At 35.2% G+C, this 22,622-nt stretch overlaps 1 protein-coding gene across 1 annotated transcript in view; it reads left to right on the top strand.

The window, feature by feature from the left end:
* The window catches only part of GRIK2 (glutamate receptor, ionotropic, kainate 2), a 417,408-nt gene that overhangs the window by 255,768 nt on the left and 139,018 nt on the right, over positions 1-22,622 (top strand). Inside the window, exon 11 of the mRNA XM_010573377.1 lies at positions 14,893-15,116. Coding sequence (XP_010571679.1) covers positions 14,893-15,116 — 224 coding nt within the window. The remainder of the gene's footprint in view (positions 1-14,892; positions 15,117-22,622) is intronic.

Below are 22,622 nucleotides of genomic sequence, written 5' to 3' on the forward strand. Positions count from 1 at the left end.
TTAAGCATTACTGTTCTATGCTGAACCATTCTTCTCTGAATTTTCAGTAATCATTATTAGTTACATTTGTTATGTTGGCTGTTTTCCAGCACAACCCTCCCTTTAAACAAAGCTACTAATTCACGTTATTTAATATTTAAAAATAGTATTCCAACTCCTTCCAGTTATTCTGTCATCATAAAGTATCCATAACTCTTTAACTGTTAAGTGCCTGTAATTTATTTTTCGTGTGTATGTTTACTGTTTTAAATGTTCATATTATCTTCCAGTTATTATTGTTTGCATGCTTTCTTTTCCTCATTAAAGTAGCATTTCATTTCTGTGTGAAATCTTTCCTGGGGTCTATAGCATAATTTATTATGATAATTTGTAATATGTCAGAAGATATCACTTTTGCTTTTTGTGCCTTTCAGTCTAATTGCTAATTCATTAATCCACAACGTCAAGTGCTCTGACCTTTTATTTCCAATGTCATTTGTCCCAAGCTGAATAAGCAGCAGCAGGTGTCCCCCAGACAAGCAACTAACTGTGTCTCTTTTGTTGCTTGAGCTTCTGTTTTTCACTTCGAGCAAACTGAATATATTCATAGATTTACAGAACCTCCCTGCAAATTCTTATCTTGCGTGTCTGAATTTATCAATGTAATTCACTTAAATATGCCATACTATGCATCTTCTGTTCCTTTTTTTTTTTTTTTTGGTTTGCTTTAAGGTGAACGATCAAAGAGATGGTCTTCTACATGACCATAGAATTACTAGCAACTGTGGTTTTATTACTGCTTCAAACCAAAAGCCAAACATCGGTCTCTATACTCACTTACAAGATGACACTTAATTTGCATGTCTACTTAGTCACTTTCTAATAAAGGCTGTATATGATATTCCCATGGAAAAATGTACAAACAGATCCTAACTCAGAGTAAATGTTATGCAGAGAATAGATTTCAGATAGAGTGCAGCAGAAAGTATTGCAGAAAGCCATGAAAAAAATGCCAGGGAAATCCAAACCCTCAGTAATCTAAAATGTCAAAGAAATCCCAAGCCAGAAACTTAGCTCAAGTGTGCAAAATTTATGTATTAATTCAGTGAGGAACATAGCAGAAGTGCATGTATGAATTCCTTATTAAATTGCAGGCAAGGAGTGTGTTACTGATTTCAAGTACAGGACACACTGAAGATGTAGTTTTCAACAAAAGAGCAGTTGAGAGTGAGCAATTATTTTCCAAAGAGCAAGGAACTTCCACACAGTCTGAATTTAGTAAAGCAAGGTCCAGCAGTATTTCTAATACTACAGTAAGACACAGAGAATAATAATGTATACACTTTTACTTAGTAGTCATGAATGTTATTACATGATCTTTTGAGCTGATCACTTCCTATGTTTCCCGAAGACACTGGATGAAAGATTTTAAGTACATTCTCAGTTATTTGACACCCAAAGTGGTAGGAGACTTTGACAGTAGGGTCTTCTCAATAAGTGCTCTGAGATGTGTGGATTTTTTCTGATGATCTGTACTCAGGGGGCTGTTTATCTGAAATGTCTTGAGACTAGGGGTAAGTGAATACTGTCTTCTTGTCACTTAACTACAGTATGCCTAAGTAATGGTTTTTACAGTTAGGGTATTATGGTTTTCTAATTTTAATTTTCACAATTTTAACCACTACTAATGAATATTTTTCTTTTAAAATCACTTTTCTGTTGCTATGTGAAAATAAACTGTCTTCTTTTTCCATTTCTGTTTTTTTCTGTTTTTCATTCTAGCAGTCTTATCGAATCCTATCAGTGAATTGCCAGACTCGAGCTTACTTTTTGGAGCAACATCCATACTCTGTCTTTTGGCATTTCTGCTAGATAACTCAGGATTTTATTTGAAGTATAGAAAAAATTCAGGAAGTACCCTAATTTACTTTAGTAGCCAGGATCCCTTGTGATAAATAGCGTGTTTTACTGTGTTAAACTGTTAGTTTGTAATTTCTGTTCCTTCTCTTGACTATTTTCCTGCCTGCCCACATTGATAAATAGGATGTTTGCCCACTTGCCCCCTACTCCCTCTTTTATTTTTTTCTTTTCTTTTTTAGGTGTGGCTAGTCACAGGTTCACAAGTTTTGGGAAATTGTGGGGAATCATTTCAAATGTTCCTTGAGAAGTTACTGCCAAAAGAATGCTAGCACTGGGCCAAATCAAGTGTAAATTAGGGGCCAAATATTTTAGATACTGGGTGAAAGAATTAGTACATAAGCATTAACATAGAATATGTTTTAAGTCTAACCAGTATAATCCCCATTTATAATTATTAGCTATTTGGACATGCGTAGGTAATGCACTTGGTTATATAAAATGATTAAGTTTCAGTTACAGATAAAAACTGTACAGTGAATAATTGGCATTCATTTTCACTGCACTGCCAGTGAACTGAATCATAGCCCGTCAAGGCAGCAGCATGAAGTTTTTGAAATGAGACTCCAAAAGATAACTCTTTAGCTCAAGCATCATATGTGCTTACAGCAATGATTAGGAACTGATGGGATCCAGGGCTATGGCTGTATTCATAAAAGTTAAATTTTTCATATCCTCATACAATTATCTGATCTTTACAATCACTTTTGTTGCTATAATGATAGTGAAGAATGGTAGAAAATAACATGGGGATTATTGTTTCTATGTATATGTCTGCTGAAGTGAAATACATGTGAAAATTAGAATTCTCTAATAGCAGCGTTAATTTCCATTGGGACTTATCCCTTTTATTAGGTAAATTCATGTGTCCACATTTTTATTCTGTATCTTCTGGTTCAGAAAAGGTTGGTCGCTGGGGTTGGCCCCATTTAGTAGAAATTAAATTACCTGGAGAAAATCGATGAAACAACTTCTCTATTCAAAGATGTGCTTTTCCTCCAAGGAGGTCATTTGCAATTCTGTTTTTGATGTCAAATCTTCAGCAAGATATTTTTAGAGCTTATCGTGAATCTGTTCATTCACTCTGTTTCTACAATATCTATACTTCATTGGACGGTACTTGATCACTACAAAGATCAGAATAAGTTCAGCTGTACAGGGAAAGTTGATTGGTACCAGTTTTCCCAATCTTCCCTTAGTCCTTCTCTCTGCCTACTTAGATCTTATTTTAACCTCATTACTCCTAGAAGTAATGATTAAGGAGTTTGATTGCATGCTTGGTAGATCAGGAATTCAGAAATTCTACTCATAAATGTGAACATGGCATACTCTGAGCATGTTCATAAGAAATGTTGCTACTTAAATTTTGCTTGGATTTTCTTCATTTGGAAATGGTAACAGAAGGATTTTGAAAGACTCGCAGGGGACTTATATAAATCAACTACAGGTGTATTCATGAAGCACAATTAACACAACCAAATGAATTCTTAATGTTGTTACTGATACTAAAAGCTCGAAAAAAAAATTTCAAAAGCTCTGTGCTGCAATTTGTCTTTTGCTCATCACCAAAGAATTTCAACACATCTCAAAGTGAACATTTCATGGAAGGCAGAGAGTAGGGACTGTGGAATCCTGGAGTATGTCAACTTTCAGCAAAGCAACATTTTGGTAAAAGAGTTTCAGAATCTGCTGGCAGGAGATGTGTTCCTGGGAATGATGCCCAAAATAGAACGTCACCCATACTGTTTGGGGAACTGAAAGGTATTAATTCTGATCTGTTATTCTTACAAGATCAAAGATAATTCAGTTGTTGAAGAAAATTATACAAAAGTCAAACATTCAGAGTTAAAAAAAAAAAAAAAGAAACCATCACTGCAGCTTTACTTAAGTCCAAAATACACCAAATGAAACTGATTGTGTGTGTGTGTGTGTGTTAGGAAGAAAATCGTGTTACTTTGTCACAATAGCTTGAAATTGATTTGCGCAGTCAATTTTTATTCTGCTATTTCCCAACCTCTGAAGGCCCGATTAGCAGTAATGTGTGGTAACTTCCAAAGATGAGTAACTTCTCTTCCTGAGAATGTATATTGGTGCGAAAAAAAATTATATACACATATGCATATGCATATCAATGACTGCATATAGGTGCTTGTAAAGAATGAATGTATGTTTTTGTATGAATGTGCGGGGCATGATACTCATAAAGTGCTAGTAGAAACTGTGAAACAGTATAGATACCCGTTAGAATTTTTTAGTCAGGATATTCTAGAATAAGTGTCGTGTCAAAAGTGTATCAAAATCTTGTATACAAATCTTCAAGTCATTCTTCAAATGCATTGTAATTAATTATCTTTATTAGTTTTTAAACTTAGAAAAATAATTGAGCTCTTTCAAAATGTCATGTGCAGCATTCAGCCCTGTCACTTCCATGTCTTATGATTTTCAATTCAGTTTGAAAATGATCCTTCTGGCCCTCAAAAGAGCTATTGCAATACTGTAGTATTTCATAATTCCAAAATGTAAAAGCAAAACTAGTGTAAGATCTATACTTATATTATTGTTACAGTGTAATAATCAAGAAAAGATAAAATAAAGGGTCAGTTATGAAAAGCCACCACAGAAGTATAGTGTCATTGCTCTTCTCTGGACTAATCCTGTTGCTATTAGAGAACTGCATAAAGGTGATAGAGTTTTGCTGAAAGAACAGTAGCAGCTTAGATTACAGTGGAAGCATGATTTCAGATGTGTGCCTGAATCAGAGAACTGGAACCAGGCACCAGCAAAGAGTGCCATTGTACCAAGAGAGCTTTGTGGGACTGAGAAATAGCACATTTCAATTCTAGACTTAATGGTCCTATATCTAACTTGATACCATGTTCTCTCTAGAACTTCTGTTGAATTATTTGCTATATTTAAATGTTTAAATTCATCAGTTTGAGATGTCTTTAAGAAAATTGTTCTGTAGTGTAGCCATCAAACAAGAATATTTTCCTTTTTCTCTTAATTCCCACTGTACACCAGTAATATAGAAATAAGAGAAATGAGATAGATGCCATATTTAGTATTTAAATTCCTGTAATATTTGAGCAATTTCTGGTTGTCTTTGTAATTTTAAAAATTATATCATCTATTTATTTAACTACTTGTAGCTTAACAGGAAATCAGCAATATTACAGACAGTTTTAGGAGACTATATGCCAAACCTAGTTTCACTAGTTGCAAACTTTCTTTCTTTGTCTGCTTCCAGAATAGAAATAAAACTGCACGTTTGTTACAGAGATGTGTGTAGAGAACTGGAAAGAGAAATTGCTTACACTACAGAATCAAAGAATTGTTGAGGTTGAAACTGACCCTAGAGATCACCTAGTCTAAATCCCTGCTCAAAGCATAGTCAACTAGAGCAGGTTGCCCAAGGCCATGTCCCATCAAGTTTTGACTGTTTCTAGGGATGGAGACTCCACAACTTCTCTGGGCAACCTGCTCCAGTGTTTGACCATTCTTACAATAGAAAAGGGGTTTTTTATGTTTAAATGGAATTTCCTGCATTTCAGTTTGTGCCCATTACCTCTTCTTTCACTTGATAACACTGAGAAGGGTCTGCCTCTGTCTTCTTTACTTCCCCTCCCCCCTTCAGTTATTTGTATTAATTCATCAGATTCCCCTGAGCTTTCTCTTCTCCAGGCTAAACAGTCCCAGCTCACTCAAGTCTCTACTCCAATCTCTTAATCATCTCTGTAGCCCTTTGCTGGATTCATTCCAGTATGTCCCTGTCTCTTTTGTACCAGGGACCCCAGACCTGGACCCATCACTCCAGATGTGCCTCACCAGTGCTGAGCAGAGGTCAAGGATCACCTCACTCAACCTGCTGGCAATGCTTCTGCCTAGTGCAGCCCAGCTGCTCACCATCCTTCCAGCATGTGTACTGGTGCCTGGGTTTATGCTTCCCAGGTGCAGCATTTAGCGTTTTCCTTATTTGAACTTCATGAGGTTCCAGTCTGCCTGTTTCTCCAGCCTGCTGAGGTCCTTCTAAATAGCAGCTCTGGTCTACCAGCCACACCTCCCAGTTTTGTACACTGTGGATATTTGCTGAAGGTGCACTCTGTCCACTCATCCAGCTCATTAATGAATATGTTAAACAGTATTGGTGTGGGTGTTGACCCCTGCAGTATACCACTAGTGACTGATCTCCAGCTGGACTTCACATTGCCCTTTCAGTCCAACAGCTCAGCCAGTTTTCATTTAACCTCATCGTCCACTTATCTAGTCTGTACTTTGTCAGTTTCTCTCTGAGGTTGTTATGGAAGACAGTGTTGAGAACCTTGCTAAAGTCAAGATAAACAACATTCAGTGCTCTCTACTCACCCATCAAAGCCAGTCATTTCACTGTAGGAAGATATCATGCTGGTCAGACAATATTACCCCTTTATAAATCCATGCTGATAACATTCAGTTATCTTCTTGTCCTTAATATGACTTGCAGGATTTGCGCCATTACTTTTCCAGGAATTAATTTGACACTGAATTGCCTGTTTTGAAGACAGGAGTGACATTTTTTTAATTTCAGTCCTCAGAAATCTCTCCTGATCTCCACAACCTTTGAAAGATAATTGGGATTGGCTGACATTAGCCAGCTCCCTCAGCACTCATGGGTGCATCCCATCAGGTCCCAAGGACTTGTGTATGTGTGGTTTGTTTACATGTTCTTTCACCTGATCCTCCTCCACTGAGGGTTATGTCTTCCTTGCTCCAGATTTGCCCTGTAGTCTCAGAGACCTGGGATTTCTGAAGATCAGTATTCTTACCAGTAAAGATTGAAGTAAAGCATGCATTGAGTACCTTGGCCTTCTCCATGTCCTTTACCACCAGGTTCCCTGCCCCATTCAGCAGAAGTTCCACATTTTCTCTAGTCTTCCTTTTGTTGCTTATGTACTTGTAGTAGCCCTTCTTGTCCCTGGCATTCCTCACCAGGTTCAACTCCAGATGGGCTTTGGGTAGCCTAACTCTGTCTCTGCATTCCTGGACAGTTTCTTGTTCTGAGCTCATTTTATTTACTGTCCTCCACATCTTTTTGTGCAAGTTCACATGGAGCAATTCTTCTGTAGTCTTGCTACTTTGAATAATTAGTTTAGTGTCATCCATAAACGTTGTTATATCTGTCTACTTTCTAATTGGGCAGTAGTTAGGCTAGGAATTTGTCTACATCTGCCTGTCATGCTGATCAATGTTTTTTCTTGTTATATTGTGTGTTCTTACTCATTATGTATTTGTACCCCTCTGTTAATCCTTGTCTTCCAGAATGAAGCAGAACTTCACATAATACAAAGAATACATTATAACAGTAATGACATTTTTAAGTGTTTCATAGATTTCATCTTTATAAATATAAAAAACATTTTAACTCAACCACCACAGATTTTATCCTTAAGATTTGCATTTTATTTTTATTAAAGCTGATTGTTAATAGTTTATCCTGGTATCTTCAGTACTTAGAAGATGCCTAGAGCTTGGATAAGCTTTATTGAATTTAAATAAATGTAATGAGTTTTTCAAATGAGTTAGCTTACATATACCTTACGCAGAACAGAACTAAGCTAGGATCTAGTCCATAACAACACTACTAACATTTTTCTTCCTTAGGTTTGTGACAATATTTTTGGGTAATAAGTACTGTATTAGCCATTCCTTTATAATTATGGCACATGTTTTACATTGCATGATATATAATGTTTTAAGAATATACACAATATAAAAACACTTCTGCTTTTATTTCATATATGATGGAGTTCTCTAAAAAGATCATTTTTTGTTATTGTTTATAATAATGATCAATTTTAATTAAAGCCTAAGGCACTGGAATTTAATGATTCATTGATTAGTGTGTGGATTCTTTTAAAAATAAAGTCTTTTGATAGCTGCATCAAAATGCAGCTGGAGGGGACGAGTGTACAGGAGGTTGATTTTGTCCATATTAATGGGTTTTATGCTCTTAATTAATTATGCTGATGAAATGATAGATTTCAAAAGGTTGTCAATTGAGAATTGTTAATCAATAAGAGGTATTATATCCTGCAGTGATCTACTCCCATCCAAATTATATGCAAAAACAGTATTAATAATTTTGATTCCCTTGTAAGGAATTGCAAATGACAAAGTGATACAGAAAAGGGGGAGCAAGTAAAATATGATACAAGTCAAACTTGATTGCATGATGAAATGAATTCACTGAAACAATTTGATGAAAACTCATATATCTGAGAACAGAATTCATGTCAAAATCAAAAAGTGTGGGATTTTTTTGTCCTGAATGCAGTAACTGAAAATCTAGGTGACAGAGCTGGTTAACAACTGGAAAAAAAATACTTGCAGGAAGTTGCAGTAAAACTGGAAAGTATAATGATAAAAATGCTAGCTACAAAAAAAGAGTCAATGTTACCTCTGTATTTTATTTCAAGAAGCTGCGCTGGAGCATGGTGTCCAGTAATTTTCATGTTTAGAAACCATCTCTGGTACAGAAATACAGTTTTGGAAAAAAAGAGTGTGATGACTGTAAAGATGAACTGTTACATTTTAATTAAGTACTCTCATATTTTTTTTTTATTTTTTTTTAAAGGGGGGAGTCTCCCTTTCCTGAACGCTGAGCCACAATATCTACACTGTTTTGTAAATACTGTCTTTGGCACTTTGCCCTTTCTTTGGGTATGTGAATCTTGCCCTTCTAACCATTAGAAGAGTCCTTTGTGGAAAACTCTGCTGGAGTGAAGTGATAAGAAATAAGGCTGAGATTTTATTATTGTTGTAATTTATTGTCATCCATCTTCCTGCTAAGTGTAGTTTCATGGTCCACTGCCTCTAGTCCTCTTACATACAATTTCTGTAACTCTTGATTAAAAAAAAGTTGGTTCAAAATACTTCTGTGGAACAGCATCCTATAAATCAACAAATAGAAACTTTGTGACTGTTTTGAATGGGTACTCATGTTACATCTATTCAGCTATTAAATCTAATCCATGCTGGCATAGCTAAATGAGAATGGACTAGAAAAATCCTAGGTTTACTAACCTTGAATAAGAGGAGATAATGTAAATTAACTAATTACAGAGTTCCCGATGGTTTTAGTACTAGTATTTTTCCTCGACTAAAGGTTCAGAGAATAACAAAGAAGCAAACAGAAAACAATACTGAAAGTCAGTTCTAGACACTGCTAGGTTGATCGAAAGATATGCTCAATCCTATTCAAAAGCCATTGTCGGAAGGTTTCCAAATGTTTTTGTGTAGTTGAATTCATGTAGCAAGTTGTTCCTGTAGTATTGGACAGCAGGCAAATTTCCTCTGCAAAACAGTTTGCCTTGTTTTGTTTTTTTGGGGGGGAGATCTGGATCTCTAGGGAGATGATCTTGTTGGTCACTAGATCAGGACCCTCCTCTAAAGACTTGAGGGCTTGTAGCTAACACAACCGTTAGTTACCACAGCTGTTCAAGACTTTGCCAAGACGAGTATTAGCCATGCTGACAGAAGGATGTCTAAAGAAACAAAACAGCTATGAAATACTATTGAGTGTCAGTAAAATGAATCTGAGTAAACCACCCATCTTTCAGTAACTTTTTGTTGCTGAACATTAAATACTGAGAAGCAGCTCAGCAGTTAGAAACCCATGTGTAACTTGAGCCAGTACCTATTGAAACTGTCATCATGTTACTTTATCATGTTAAATTATTATCTTAATAAAGTAACAACTGCTAAACTTGCATCTAGATATGATATTGTTAGCAATTAATCTTAAATTATAGAAGTCAAGATCCCACAAATAAGAAGGCATGACATCTAAACTTAGCTATCTAGTCTGGACTTGTTTTGGACTTTATGGTATGTTACTTGGCAAAGGTAGCAACCTCTAGTAGCAGCTCTCCAGGACCTGTGAGGAGGTTATCAAGAAAATGCATCGGGGCTTTTCACAGTGGTGCCTGGCATAAATTGAAAACCTCCAAGGATGGACATTGCATAACCTCTCTAAACAACCTGCTCCACTGCTTGTCTGTAGAAACTTTTTCACTGTGTGGACAGACAAGCAGTGGAACAGGTTATCCAGAGAGGTTACGTAGTCTCCATCCTTGGAGTTTTTCAAAACTGACTGGGTAAAACTCAGAACAACCTGGCCTGATCATGTTGATGACCCTGCTTTGAACAGGAGATTGAACGAGAGACCTCCTGATGTCTCTTGCCACCTGAACTGTCCTACAATCCCATGAAAGGTAGTAGAAAAACATGAAAAACAATTTATATCAAAAAAATGTAAGTGGCTAGTTAAAATAAAGACACAGGGTGTAAAATTTTCTATAATGTAGCAGCATGAACAAGGCAGTTTAGGATAGATCACAAGCTTAAAGGCAAACTACAGATCTTAGTTTTTCAAATCAGTGGCAGGGAAATGCACTTCTGTGAACAGGAGTGATGCATAAGCTCTCTGTGCATTAATAGCCTGTTAGATGGGTTTAAATTATTGAAGCTGGGCATTAGTCTTCCTCTGCCTAGCTTAGGGATGCATTTTCTCCACAGGGAATGTAACTGAAATTTAGCCCTCGGTTTAACAATCCCAAAAATTTGAGGTGGCTGAAGAAGTTTACATATTGACTTAGGGTCTTAGGCTGAAGAGCTGACATAGTGGATTAAAAAGAAGCCTTATGAATTTTTCCTTTAAAAAAATGATCATCCTCTATTTTAAAAAATATTTACAGGCAGTAAGTGTATTCCTGCCTGTACAGAAGTAAAATTACTAAAATGCATTTTCAGTATATGTGTATACTTCTATGTATATTATACAATCACAGTCTGATTGGATTGACTATATAAACAACTGAGAACAGATATAGATTGTATGATTCCCCCTGCATTTTTAATGTAAACATTACATGGATACTAAATCAATGCAAAATATTAGCAGCAAAATTCTTACCAGAAGACTCCATTAACATAGGCTAAAGAACTCCATTATTATAGCAGAATATTCTGTAATTGTAGAGTCTAATTAAAAATAACTATTAGCCATTTTGTGGTTGCTATGTCTAGATTGTATTTAAACTCCTTTGAATTCCTTTGAATAAAATAGGTGAGACAAAAATTTTTCAGAAAAGGATCATCAAAAGAAAATTCAATCAGTGTTTGTTTTTCCTTTCCCCAACATTATTAGTAGAAGTTATTAAATGCTTTCAAAATTCAATTTCACCCCAAATTAATGTGGTATTTTTTCTAGGTTATATTTTATAGAGTTAATTTTCACGTACAAAGTATCAATATCTGCAAATACCAACTTATGCATGCTATGGCCCATGCACTACTCAACATTTATGTGCAGATTTCTTGCTGAAGTTTTTTGTAGCTGCATGCATAGATTGACTTAAGTATAATTTTAAAACTTGTCTTAGAGGTTATGTACCAAATTTCAGCCCTGTGCAACTGAGAAAAAGGTCCTCCTTTTTTTTCTTCAGATGTTCCTTTATGTAAAATTGTCAGTCAACAAGCTGCTAGGAAGTACAATGTAAATGAAGAAGCAAATGAGGAGGATTTTAGCATGCCTTAGGGGCTTCTGTAGCAGAAATAAATTGTGTATACCTTAAATTGTTTGTTGGTGAGTGAACATCCTACAACTGCACGTGGCAGCAAGATGGGGAAACCTTTACACAGCTGTGAAGAGAGTACATGCGGTCCTCATATGGCACAAAAAGAAGGGAAGGTCCGGCAATCCCTGTTCACAGAGTTCTGCAGTAATGTAGAAAGTAGACCATACTGGGAGTGCATATGCTAGTATGAAAGGAGAAAATATCATTAACCTTTAAGATGGAGGGTGAAGATGGAAGATCAAGTACTATTGAGAATGTACTGTTAAAAGTAACATTCAAAATAACTGATGTACTTTGAGAAAGCATGGTGGGAATAACTGTCAGTGGTTCAGCTGACTTTGTAAAGTGTCCTGTAGACTATGATAAATTCTGTTTCTTCCTCCCTCTTGTCCTGGATATTCTCTTCCTTTCTGCAGAACCTCTCTTTGAAAAACTGTCGAGATGGATGCAGAATGTGAGTGCCATTCTCCAATTTATCATGCTGTATCTTTGAATGGTGGAGTGAATGCAGGATTGTGATTTCCTCACACTTGACATAATTAAAATAAGAATTTACTGTGAGGAATATTTTTTTTCAGTCTGTGCCATCTACCGTTGGCATTATTGTCTGCAGTGCGCTCCTTCATCACATGGTATGGCTAAGATTTGTGTTGCTGTACAACTCTTGCATTTTGCTCAGGACTACACCTTGCGTTGGAATGTCCTTGTCAGACTTACTTGTTTCTAATTGCTATTTTAACCTTTAGTTGGTGCAGAATTTTTCTCTGTAGTGACTAGCTTATCCTCACCGCTCCTTGGATGCTCTCATAAAAAGGCCTTCATCCCAAATACTCTAAAGTCATGAATAAGTGCTGTTTAGGATTATGCTTTCAGATAAATAATTTTTTTTCTTTAAAAAATAGAATTATATATACATTCATTCTAAAAAATGGATTCGTACATCATTGCCAAGTGAGATAAATGTTCTTTATTATGGAATTTATCAGAAAGCCATTTTAGTATGTACTCATTTATTAATGTTCATAAATGTAGATTGATAAAATCCTAATTGTACACCATTCCTCTCCAATTCATCCTGATAAATTAACTAAAGAGAATTCTCTTAGTTGTATTGCTTCATTGTAGAAGAGTGTAGGAGACCCTGGTACTGCACTTCTGGAAACTTGGCCCCTTATTTCTCGTACTTTCAAGTAGTGCCATTTCAGAATGAAGTAATTCCCAGGAGAATTGAATATTTTGGAGATAACATATATTAGCAAAAGTGGTTACGTGAGGCAATACTACATTTTTATGTCTTTCATTCTAGCAGCTAGTTTCCTCAGTCAGTAAAGACTCTGGATTTTATTCTTGTTGAGATGCTTAATTTTTGTTCTTATGGTGATTTACTAGTTCAAGAATGTTGAAATGGAGTTATTAAAGCTCTGAAGAAAATCTTGATATATCAAGATACGGACCTATATTTTGGATCTCTGCCTCCCAGGTTGTGATATCTGATTGTCCGGTTCTGTCATATGAGACATGCATTGTTTCTTGTTTGGTTATTTTTCTAATTTCATCTGCAACTTCCCTAGAGCTTTCTCAACTGCAGATAGTTACAACCTATATTCACTTGTATATGGTTTTGTTTTCATCTAATGATCAAGGGTTGGATTTCCTATACTATTTGTTAAAAGAAATGATTTGTTAGTCATTAAGGGTCTGTCAATGTTTTAAGACTAAAATTCACAACTGCCAATAGCCTTCCAAAAGATCTATTTTCTCTATCTTTGGGCAGCTGGATCTTCTGACAGTCTCTAGTGAGTTGCCTTCAGAATCTCAGAGTAAGGACTGCTGGTTGCCTCACAAACTAATAGCTTCAATTGTTACATTTCTCAAACTTCTACATGTTGACCTATAACTTTTAATTCAAATTAGTTTTGGTTTCTTACTTTACTGTTTTCTTTCTGCATCAGCTTGAATATCATCAGCAATATGCAATCCATAAAAACTCAGCTGCTGTGAAATAAAGCCTCACTAGTCTGATTAATACCTATAAGTTCTGAATACCAATGAAAATGAAACGTATGTCATGTTTTTGAAAAGTAAACCCTTACCAAGTTAAATGAACAGTGCCAATAGTTTCACATTGTAACACAGAAGTACTTTACTAGAGTAGATCTAATGATATGATAAATGCTCATAACAACAATAGACTATAGTAGAACTTTGTGGAAGGTGAGACAACAAAAAAAAGGGAACACTGAAATGCTATAACGTTGTGTGGGATTTTGTGTTACACAGTATGCACAATACCAACTGAGGAAAAGAAAGTTTATAAAAGTATAAGTTTGTACAGTTTTATTGGGAATAAAATCTCTGGATCTTGGTTTAGAACAGGCATTCTGAAAATGGTGTTATTTGCAGCTATGTTACTTGGATAACAGTATTTCACAGTAGCTATACCATTTCTGTTACTACATACCTGTATTTATGTATAGTTTTAAGGACTTCTTAGTTTACAGCTTGCCAAGTCTTGTACTGTATAATTTCTTGCTCTGAACTTCCCTCTTTCATATGTGCACATATACACATACACACATGAACAGTAGTCTTTCAAGAGCTGTTGACAGAGATTAAAAAGTAGATGCTGTAGTTTTCTTGTCACTATGATTTCCATTAAGTTTTAAATAAAAATAGTAGACCATTTACTAATCTCCTATGAATTATTGCCATAATAACTAAAACTCAATGTAAGTTGACAAAATACATTCTATTGTATGATTTCTTCTTAAACACTGTGATTGATTAATAGTCAGTTACCTACAAGTTTCATAGTGATTTCTGGAAACTAGTAAGGACAGTTATACTTTGTTAGAACTTAATCCCTGTAGCAACCTTTCAGGTGTAGCACTTCTGATTTTAAAATGTTATTCTTTTTGTACCAATATTTTTATGCTAAAATAAGCAAAACTGCTTCCTGGCACTTTCCCTACACTTGTACAAGCATATTCACATCTGCTTCACAAATATGTTAGCTTCTAAAGAGCACAGTGAAGGAGTGACAAAAAGAAGACTTATGCTGATATGTACATTTTAAAAAGTTTTAAAAGATGTGATAAAGGATGTTCATGTTTTCTGCAAGGTGCAATATTTTTCTTCACTTCTAACCCTGTAATAGTGCTTTTAATTTTCTCTAAATACTACTGTGTCAGTTTAGCAAACAGGACGTAGAATAAATCTTTTTCCTTACTTGTAGGGAGAAGAGAGTTGTAAATTTCAGCCTACCTAGTACAAGAACAAAGCTCCTCCATGTAAAGTTTGTGTTTTGCCTAATCTGATTGTCTGCCTAAACCTGTTTCTTCTGACTTATGGCCTGTTTCTCTTTTTGTATTTCTGTTAACAGAAAGCTGACCTTGCAGTTGCACCATTGGCAATTACCTATGTTCGAGAGAAGGTCATCGACTTTTCCAAGCCCTTTATGACTCTTGGAATAAGTATTTTGTACCGCAAGCCCAATGGTACAAACCCGGGCGTCTTCTCCTTCCTGAATCCTCTCTCCCCTGATATCTGGATGTATATTCTGCTGGCTTACTTGGGTGTCAGTTGTGTGCTCTTTGTCATAGCCAGGTAACATGTCAACTTTTGTGATTTTTTTGGCAATTGTTACCATCTTTTTCTTCCTAATAATTGTCAAAAGTCACAAAAATTTTCTTACTTTCATACTCTTATATTTTAACTTCATGATGTACAGAAGAATAATTAATGATGAGGGTTCTCACTATTAATTTTCTCCACTGCCATACTAAGTCTCCAGTTTGTTATGTCACTAAGTCTTGAGTATGCTAGCTAGCTTTCTCCTTTTATTTACAAATTTAGAGACACTAGAAAGTTCATGAAATGTCTTTTCCCTATTATTCTGTGTTTAGAAAGACAGGGGTTGACATTTTATTCTGTTAGCCTGATTTCATTTGATGCTATGGTGCTTAATCTCAAATTGAGTACTTAGCTGCCCATGTTAATCCTAGATGTACAAATTGGGCCTCTACCTGTTACAAAACAAGTTACTTTATGTAGATTAGTATCTTAGAAGTAGGGTAACAATATTTAATTGTGTGCTAGCTAAAATCCTGAGATACCTCACATAATTTAAAGTCCCAGACAGGAATGTTTTTGGAAGCATGTTTATCTGAGCTTGTGGAGTTGAGGAACTCAATAAAACAGTTGTTAAGTTATAAATTAATTTGATATATAGGGCTCACTTTTTAATTTGTTTTCTTCAACGTAGACAAGCAGTAAAACATCTTTTGTCAAAAATTCCCATTATATTTACCCTTTCCTTCTTAAGTAATTAGGATTGACTCCAGATGCTCACAGAAATACAGTCTTACATGTTGTAACTTTGACTTTTGCTGTGACAGCTAAAAAAAATTCAGAGCAGTAAATCAGTGGTTCCCAGGGGTGTAAATGTAATCTCTTTTGCAGATTCCTCCTAGTAGTCACTTTCAAATATATTTTTTTAATCAAATACATATAAACTATTATCAGCTTTTATCTCTTCACTAAGATTTTTTTTTCATGTTTGACTTAATAATGCAATCTCACTTCAGACCCAAGATTTTTATGATTTCATTCTGTAGTACACAGTAGAATCTTCATATTTTTCTTTTCCTGTTGTGCTGTAGTTGATATCAGGGTTTGTCATCTTTCTTTGATGCTATCTGCTTCATTTTGGAGAAGTTGTATCATTCCTTTACTAAGGGGAGAGGCAATATTTTTAGAAACTGGTTTAAAAGTAATTTAGCAAGATCACCTGTACATAAAGTACATGAGGTATTGAAGTAATACAGATAACACTGAAACATATTCTGTAATGAATAACTTCACTTCCGTACCTTCTTTAAAAGTCTACTTTAAAGAGCCAGACTTATGTTGAAAGTTTCGTGAAAGAACAGTAGATTTTAGTGGACTACATAACCAGAGAGTAAACTCATTTCTGAGGTGTTCCTGTGATACAGTTACTTCTGAAAGAACAGTTGAGCATAAATCACAAATGTTATCTTGTAAAACACCTCATGTAAAATATTTATGTATATGTCCAAAAGTTTTAACTCTATTGTTATCACTGAAGGACATTTTCAGCATGATACACAGTGCTTTTGACAGGCAGCTCCCAGTAATGTTAGTAGGAGTTGTATGGCTGAGTTCCTACTTATGCTTTGAAAATGTGTCCCGTCATATTTTGTAGGAAAGATACATTTTCTTGAAGCCTTTTTTTTATTAAGCTATTCAGCCACTAGCAGAACTGGAAAGAATGTTTATTTTTAAACAGAAGTGCCACATAGTAGACCAGTATTGCTGAACTTTTTTCACTTGCTGTTTTTGTGACTAGCACCATAAATTCCTTATGTACTTGGAAGCATTATCTTCATTGTAAAGCAATATGAAATACGTTTTATACTGAGCAGAGGAGTTTCATTTTTTAATAGAGTTTTATAAAATACCTTTTTTACACCTAAGTTTATATCAGCCTTCAGATCTAGAGATTTTCAATACCTCTTAGCTTATACAATCAAATATCAATAACACATTTAGAAATAAAACATCTAGGATTATGTAAGACAATCTACAGATTTTATTCCTAATGGAGAATGACTTAATAGTATGTGATAGCATTTTCTAACACTATAGTTCATATAGGGAAACAGGCCTAAGTTAAAAATGTAATCTCCTGCTGAATGCTAAAGAGAGAAAAGAACATTATTCAAAAGTAGAACAGCCTTTTGCAAATATAATTCACAAAATGTACCTGTCATGTAAAGGGAGATGCTGCTAACTGAAGTGTGGTAGTGAAGAGGACTTTGCAGCATAGTGCTGGCTATGTATTTTCAGTACAGTTTATAAGTTAGGTATCGCACAGCTGATGATGTATTTTTCAGTCCTGGTGTCGTGAAACTGTTGGACTGTATGCCACTAAATTAACAGGTTCCACCTGGAATGTCTTATTAAGAAGATTTCTATTTCATAACAATCCTTCCATAATGAATGTTTAACCACCAGTGTTTCGTAATAATTACTATGTGTTTCATAATAAGGTGTATCTATGTTTGGAGCAGTACTTACTATGTCTTTTATGATATGATGTTTTGTAATTACAGCTCATCAGAGTATTCAGTGTAGAATATTTATTTTTAGATTTAAACCTTCCATTTTTGTGTCAAGTGTTTCGTGATTTTATTGTTTTACTATGTCTTCCAAACAGTGTTGGAATGTAAGAGCTTGGTACGTTGAAAATGGAAAGTACAGTTCTGTTGTGGTACTTGGATTTCACCCATTAATTAGTCGTATGGTTGCATTTAGGGAAAGGTGAAGAAATTAGTAAAAGGTTCAAGAGTCTTTGAGAGAGAATTGCTGAAAAGACTTTCATAGAGTAACATATTAGGCATAAATGGGGAAAAAAATGTAATATAAATCTTTATTAGTCTTTTCATTTATATGATAGAGCGTTCAATTTTCCTTCCAATTTGAGAACCACATATAAAGAGCTGAAATCTTTGCATACTCAACAAAACAAAAAGCTAGGAGAGAGATTTATTTGTTAGCTGGAAGGCTTATCTATGTCATTTTCCTCTTGTGGTCCCTCCCAAAATGATGAGTCATCTATTTATGTGGGCACTACAGATTTTGCATTGTGGATAGGATGAACATACCTGTGTTTTACATGGTGTTTTCTTTAATTTTTATTCTTTGTGGGGAATTATAGTAGGCTGTGATTTCTCCATATATATGAAAACCTCTTAATCTGGTTTGCTGTGACTGTTGAATGTAAGCAGTTATGGTGGCCAGTCTCTGAAAGTTCCTTTCTTTGCCGTACAGGCTGATGACTGATAGATAAACCCAGTCTGCTTGACACTAAGCCTATTACTTTTCTGTGAACTGAGAAAGTCATATAGCATTTTTTTCTCTTGTGGCAACAGTAATAGGTTTGTTTCTGATGCTAGCTAGCAGTGTCTTTGTGTCACTGTTAGCAGTGTTTTGTGTGATCTAATGTCTTGTTACATTCCAATTCCAGTATCTGCCCGTTATGCCTCTGCCTTTACTTGTTTCTTTGATTTAGAATCCCAGTTAAATTCACAGTTTACATATGATTAGAAGGAAAAGTAAGACTGGAGTAAGGTGTGCCAACTCCTTTTTGGAGTTCTGTCGAGTACACAACATTTTCTGATCTGTATGACGAAAAGTCTCAATTGGTGGAATTCCTTTTCATTTCTGTCTGTTGATGCAAACCATTGTTTCTTTTCTAAGAAACATGCTCATTTCTTACAGTGTTGTATGCCAGCTTCATAGACACATATTGTCCCTTCTTTTCCAGTAGTCTGTGTATATGAAACAGCTGTTTCCTATTTTTGGTCTCTGCAAAATCTAATGTGTTCATAACTGGAGAATACTTTCCATTCTTCATAGGCAACATGAAAAAAATCAGCTTCATACTTTTAAAAATGCTAAATATGTTTGATTTATGTAAGTCTTCCGATTCATTACTTTCAAAATTAATCTTCAGCTGGCTGTCCTCATGACTATTATATTTTTTAGAGTCTCTTATGTGTGATTTTAAACATCTATGTCTTCATGAATCTTTTCTGAAAACACAGATCGGAGGCTAAACTCCTTAAATATTTTTATCCAATTATTTTCCACCCAGTTTACTGGATTTCAAGTGATTCCCTGCACATTGAAGTATTTATCTGTGTTTGCTGTGAACATGTCTGTCTGTCATAAAGCAGTTTATTCTTAAGTGACCTGTCTTCATAGCTGGAAGAGATAACACCTGCCTTAGCATGATGCTTCACCTTTATGGATCAGCTGTGAAGCAGATAAACTACCCTGGATAAAATAGTCCACTAATGAGCTCTTATGCTTCTTATATTGAGCTCTCTGGAGTATCAGTGAATGTTGTGTAAATATACATTAAACTGTGCTCACTGCCCTAATTGCTAATACTGAATCATGGGTTATCATTTCAAAGGGCTTGATTCACCTCTACTTGTACCACATTCTGTATGTTAGGATTTCCTGCTTTTTCATCCCTTCAGCAGAATTATGCTGTCCTACTTCTCGTAAGTCAAGCCCTTGTGCTGGTTTCAGCTGTCAAAGCATTTAGTATCAACTGTTTTTCCATTTCCTTGTAAGCAGTGATAAAAGCACAATGAACATTGCCTCATCACCAAATTATATTTTTCTCTTACCAGCTCAAATAAAGCATAATAAAAGAAGACAAGAGTTTTAAAAATGTCTCCACACATTTATCTTAATCTTTTCTCTGTGAAGAAGCTTAGGAATAGCCTGCTGCTTCAGACTTGAACAGATGCCTGAGCATTATCTCTCTCTGGAGCGCATGGATATCCTTTTACATTTCATCAGTCTTCATTTTTATTTCATATTTCTTGATCAGCTGATTTCTGTCCTTGAGCTTGTCTGATTGATTTTCAAGCTACTCCTTGAAATCTATCTCGATGGGAAGGAATTAATGGCAGAATGAGAGGGAACTACTCTTCCAGTTACTCTGGAGCTCTGGTTACTAAATTACTGTGTTGCTATTTATTCAAGTAGGAAGTTAGCATATTTGCCCTTTATTCTTAACAAGCATTCTTCCTATGAGAATTTTATCTCCTGAGGCCTCCCTAGAGAACTACAGCATATTATGAGGTGTTTTCAGGAATGGATTCATCATCCAGTAGGGCATTCCACACGGCAACCCTGAAATCTGCTTCTTTTACTATCTCACAGTTTTAACATAGTTTTGCCTCAGTTGTAATGCAAGTGAGGATATTGTCACTTGACTATAAAATACTGTGTAAATAGACAAGGATAAAAGCACGCCAAAAATTAAACACTTTCCAAAACTGTTCCATAACAATTATTTCAAAGTCAGAGATTTTTCTTTCTGTTAAACCAAGTTGCAGCTTATGACCCTTAGTTGATTGCTTCCAAAAGATTCAGTATAGTCTGCTTCTTTTCGTATAATTTTTCTGGTTGAAAAGCAAATCCTTGTTAACGCTAGAGATCATCTTTATTGTGAGCAGAGAGCAACTATGCCAGCCTCTGGAACACTGGGGTTTTTTGTCAAGTGAACCAGGCAGATTGCATGACAAGAATTTTTCTCTCTCTTCAATGGCTTTTCTAGCTTTTGATTCACTGATATGTTTGTGTAGCTATACCAAGAAATCCTAGTATTATGTGAGAATGTTCTAAAAAGCTTACTTTCTGAACTAAATTTCTTGTACTTCACATCAGACCTGGAAAACTTTAATTTTAGATTTCCTTCATTTAAATAGAATTTCAATAACTGAGGTTAATATAAAGAAGATACCTCAATTACATCTTAATATTTTGCACTCATGAGCAAATTATAGAGCACATGTTTTTCACTTAGTCTATCCTGCTATATATTGTAGCAATGAAATTGTACAGTCATCTTGCCTGAACAGCAGTCACTGGAAAAATTGTAAGGAAGACTTGCACATGGTATTCCAAGTATGCACAGATGTTTTTGAGTATCACTTTTCACAAAATGTGGATGACAGCTTTAAATTGATTAAACAGAATGGGTGTTTACTGTGCTGTATGCCATTAATATTACCATAAATCCGTGTAATCTTTATTAGTATTTAAGTTTAATTTTCTGTGGTGAGCACACAGGTCTTATGTTCCATCTTTTTTCTATATCAGAAATGCAAAACATTCTGGAATTACAATGCTTTCTTATAGTCATCATCTAAGTTGTGTAATTATTTTGAGAAGTTATGATACAGATCACAATCAGTGCTATGAAGACTAAATGTTGTGGATGAGGATATATGGCTAAAAGACAGACATGTATAACAATGAGTTAAGCAGCAATTTCTGACTTTGCATCTTGACACTTAGAAGGCGCTTTGATCTCTCTGACCTCCTCCACAAGAGATTTATCTGGGTTCAGTGTCAGTTTATAGAATCTCTAATATATAAATAAACAACTCCGTATGGTCTCCTCATCCTAACCCCTCAGGATTCTCTTGAATCACTTCCAAATGCTCTCAATCTCCTTCAGCTGTTCAAGGAGAAACAAGAGTATCAAGAGGTTTCCAAGTCCACATACCAGCACAGCATCTACATAATAGCCCCTATTAGAATACTGTTAGAGATTACAGTAAGAGAAAAAATCTCATCTTTTACTCTTTTTAACATAAATAACCTCCTTAGATTTCAAGGGGAAAAACAGTACTCTAAAGCCTTGCTATATTGGTGGTAGATCAGTCTGACATCCCAGATACTACTTACCATGCATCAAACATAAGAAGAAACTACAGCCAGCAAAACAACTGAAATATTTTAACTGAGGATGGCTGAAGAACTCATAACTCACCTGCCATAGCAGTCCAACAGAAGTTATACTACTCCTCATTGACTAAATCTCCATATGCACTTTGAAGAAGAAAAATATGCTCGCTTCAACACACCTGGTCAATTGTGGATTTTTTTTTAAAAAAATTTTTTTTTTTTTTTTTTTTTTTTTTGGTGTGGAGTTCTAGCCAAACTTTGTTTTCTGCAGAGTTAAGATGTGTGTGTGGCCTTCTTAGGAAACAAAGCAGTAGATCTGGTGATTTCTGCCATAAGGAAAACACCTTGTAATATGCATCTGTTTGTAGCACTTGCTCCATCAGTATGTTTTATGTTAATTCTTGTTACATTGGAGATTAACCTAATCAGAAAGTGGCTTTTTTCTTTTTTTTTTTTTTAATGAAGACTACAGTAGTATCCTTATGCTGTGTAAAATTGAAGATGGCCTAAAAATCCTTTCTGTTAATTTTTTTCTTATTATTCTGAAAGCCATCACAAGGTTCTTCAATTCATCACTAATTACCCAAGAACCTAGGTATTTTGATGTCTGAACTGAATCATAAGCCCGTTCATCCTTAAGGAACTTGGTGTGTCTTACTACCAGCAATTAAATCTCTTCATTCTCATTTACGTAAGCACCTGCATGCAAAGACGGGAATTAAATTTGAGATAGCTATAGATAGATCATTATCTCCAACTAGGTGGACAGCTCATTCTGTCTGTACTCATTCTGACTTTACTTTTAAACCCTTGTTT

This window comes from Haliaeetus leucocephalus, unplaced genomic scaffold, assembly GCF_000737465.1.
Source record: "Haliaeetus leucocephalus isolate CR32 unplaced genomic scaffold, Haliaeetus_leucocephalus-4.0 Scaffold384, whole genome shotgun sequence".
NCBI lineage: Eukaryota > Metazoa > Chordata > Aves > Accipitriformes > Accipitridae > Haliaeetus > Haliaeetus leucocephalus.